General features: G+C 38.2%; 1 protein-coding gene across 1 annotated transcript; it reads left to right on the top strand.

Annotated features, from left to right (window-relative positions):
• The first annotated feature begins 989 nt into the window (after positions 1–989).
• LOC113761080 (GATA transcription factor 5-like) lies at positions 990–2,710 on the top strand. Its single transcript, XM_027303902.1, has 2 exons — positions 990–1,520; positions 1,725–2,710. The coding sequence occupies exons 1-2, from the start codon at positions 1,185–1,187 to the stop codon at positions 2,406–2,408; spliced, it is 1,020 nt and encodes a 339-aa protein (XP_027159703.1). The 5' UTR covers positions 990–1,184; the 3' UTR covers positions 2,409–2,710.

Here is a 2,710-nt window from a genome sequence, read left to right on the forward strand (position 1 = left end):
TTTTTCGACGGAAAACAGCAATCCAAACAAGGCTTAATGTCCAATTCAGATTGCAATTTTGTTTGAAATTTTTTGTAAAAAAATATACTGTAATAATTTAATATATATAAAATAAAAAGATAATTAAAAAACACGCTTACAAAAAAAATGTAATTTTTTTTTTTGTGAAAATTGACTTTCCAAACAACGCCTGATAAGAAGGACGAGAAAAAAAAAGAAGGAAAAAGAGATCCTCATAGAAGAAAGCATGCTGATTAGTAGTATGTCGTAATTATTGACGGGCCAGCCAGCGGCGTCCAACCAATACCATGCATATGGTTGCTGTATCCCAGTCTGAAGATTAGAATGGTCAAAACGTAACAGCCATCCCAGGACCGGTTAAGAGAATGGTCATAATGAGTAAAATAGCACGCGTAAAATCCTCCCCTTCTATCCTGCAGTTGATTTTGGATTTTACTCCCTCCACAACCACAAGAAAAAGAAATGGTAACAAATATTTGAAACAATAATTTAAAAGGCTGTCACGTTCATTAGTTTATAAGGTTTCTAGATTTTCTTTTTCGGCTAAATGTTTATACATTTTAAATTTTTTAAAATATTTCTACCATTTGGGCTGTTGCTGAATGATGATGCATTCAATTGATTCGGATTTTTTAAACGGATACTTAATAAGTACATATAAGTATATTTAATCTCTCGTTTAAATACATCCTCACATTTAATTTCTCATACGGTATTAAACACTTTCCCGATGTAACATCAAAAATAAAAAAATAAAACACTTTTCCAATGTAATTGTTAATTTTTTTTTTAAAAAAAAAACTTAACTCCTTGGTCTTTTTTCATTGAGTGCCCGTTGGGCAACTGTTGGAGCCTTGGAGAAAGTCATAATTGAGTTTTCAAAAGATAAATAAATAAATAATTAAAAAAACACGAGCAGACAATTATAGAAAATAAAGAAATACCATTAACCCACCCATCAGTTTCGCCCACGAACCAGCGCTCATTTCAGTGCTTTCCTTCCCACAATTTCTTTCCAACTTTTTCCTGCTTCACCCCCTTTATCTTCTTTTCTCTGCAACCTCCTCCTATCTTCCGTTTCTTTTACTTGTCATCTGTATATTTATAACGCCATATTTTTAAACGTTTTAAAAGAAGAACAACTTAAAAGGGGTATTGAAATTATGGATTGCATGGAAGCAAAAGCTTTGAAATCCAGTCTGCTTTCGGATATAGGGGTGATGAAACCAAGCCAACAACAAGGTTTTGTTGATGATATATGGTGTGTGACTGGACTCAACAACGTTTCCTGTGATGATTTTTCGGTTGATGATCTTCTTGACTTCTCTGATAAAGATTTTAAGGATGGCCCTCTTAAGGAAGATGAAGATTTTAAGGACACCCTTTCCCTCTCTTCTTCGCAACATCATCATCACCACCATCACCGCAACTCCAATTTTTCATCTTTTTCCGAAACTGACGATTTTGGCTCATTACTGGCCGCCGAGCTTGCTGTTCCGGTAAGCAAAACATACGTTACCGCAATAAAAGTTTGTTTTCCTCTGCAACAAGTAGCTGCAAGCTCTTGTTGTAGACCACGTACCCAATCGGACATATACTATGTTATACGGAATTGATGTAATTGTTTGAAACTTAAAAAAAAAAAAAAAAAATTTTTTGTTGCAATTCGTGTACGTTTTATCTGAAGAAAGACAATTTTACAGGCAGAAGAAATGGAGAATCTGGAGTGGTTATCTCAATTTGTCGATGATTCCCGTTCAGAAGTATCTCTGTTATGTCCCGCCGGAAGTTTCAAGGACAACAAAGGAAGATTGACGGAAAAATGGTCTGAACCGGCGGTTCATATGATTAGAGTGCCATGTTTTCCTTTGCACGTTCCGGTTAAACCGAGAAGCAAACGGTCGAGGCCAAATGGCAGAGTTTGGTCAGGGTCGCCTTCTTTGACTACAACCGAGTCGTCTTCGACGTCGTCGTCATCATACGGGTCCTCCGCGTTGTCTCCTTTTATTTTATCGAACCCGGTTCAGGACAGTGAAACGCTCTCAAGCGTTGAAAAACCCCCGGCTAAGAAGCAGAAGAAGAAACCGGCTACCGACACCGGTTCCGGGTCGATTGGTTCGCAGACGTCACGTCGGTGCAGTCATTGCCAGGTTAATAAGACGCCACAATGGCGAACCGGTCCTTTGGGTCCCAAAACGTTATGCAACGCATGCGGGGTTCGGTATAAGTCCGGTCGGCTTTTTCCTGAGTACAGACCGGCTTGTAGTCCGACGTTCTCTCAAGAGGCTCACTCGAATAGCCACCGAAAAGTTTTGGAAATGCGGCGGAAGAAGGAGGCGACCGGCCATGTAGAGGCCGGCTTGACTCCAATGGTTTCGAGTTTTTGAGGTTTTGGTTTGGGTTGATAAGATTTGGTAGTGAACCGGTCAGGGTCATAGGGGTTCGGTTAGGTATAAGCTTGGCTGCGATTATAAAATGTACAATTTTGTTCGGTGGACTGATTCGCAGGCGTTAGATTTGAAGGGTAACTGAGGAAGGTTGTTTTTTTTAGGCCATTTATTTCCATACAAGTATATTATTTTCCTTGTAATATAGTAGGTGATATTTATTTTGCAGTTTGATTTTTACTCCAAATAGTGATGTACTAATGGGATCTTAATTAATTTAGAAGTTACTCTACTTTTTTTTT

This window comes from Coffea eugenioides, chromosome 2 (genome assembly GCF_003713205.1).
Source record: "Coffea eugenioides isolate CCC68of chromosome 2, Ceug_1.0, whole genome shotgun sequence".
Classification (NCBI taxonomy): domain Eukaryota; kingdom Viridiplantae; phylum Streptophyta; class Magnoliopsida; order Gentianales; family Rubiaceae; genus Coffea; species Coffea eugenioides.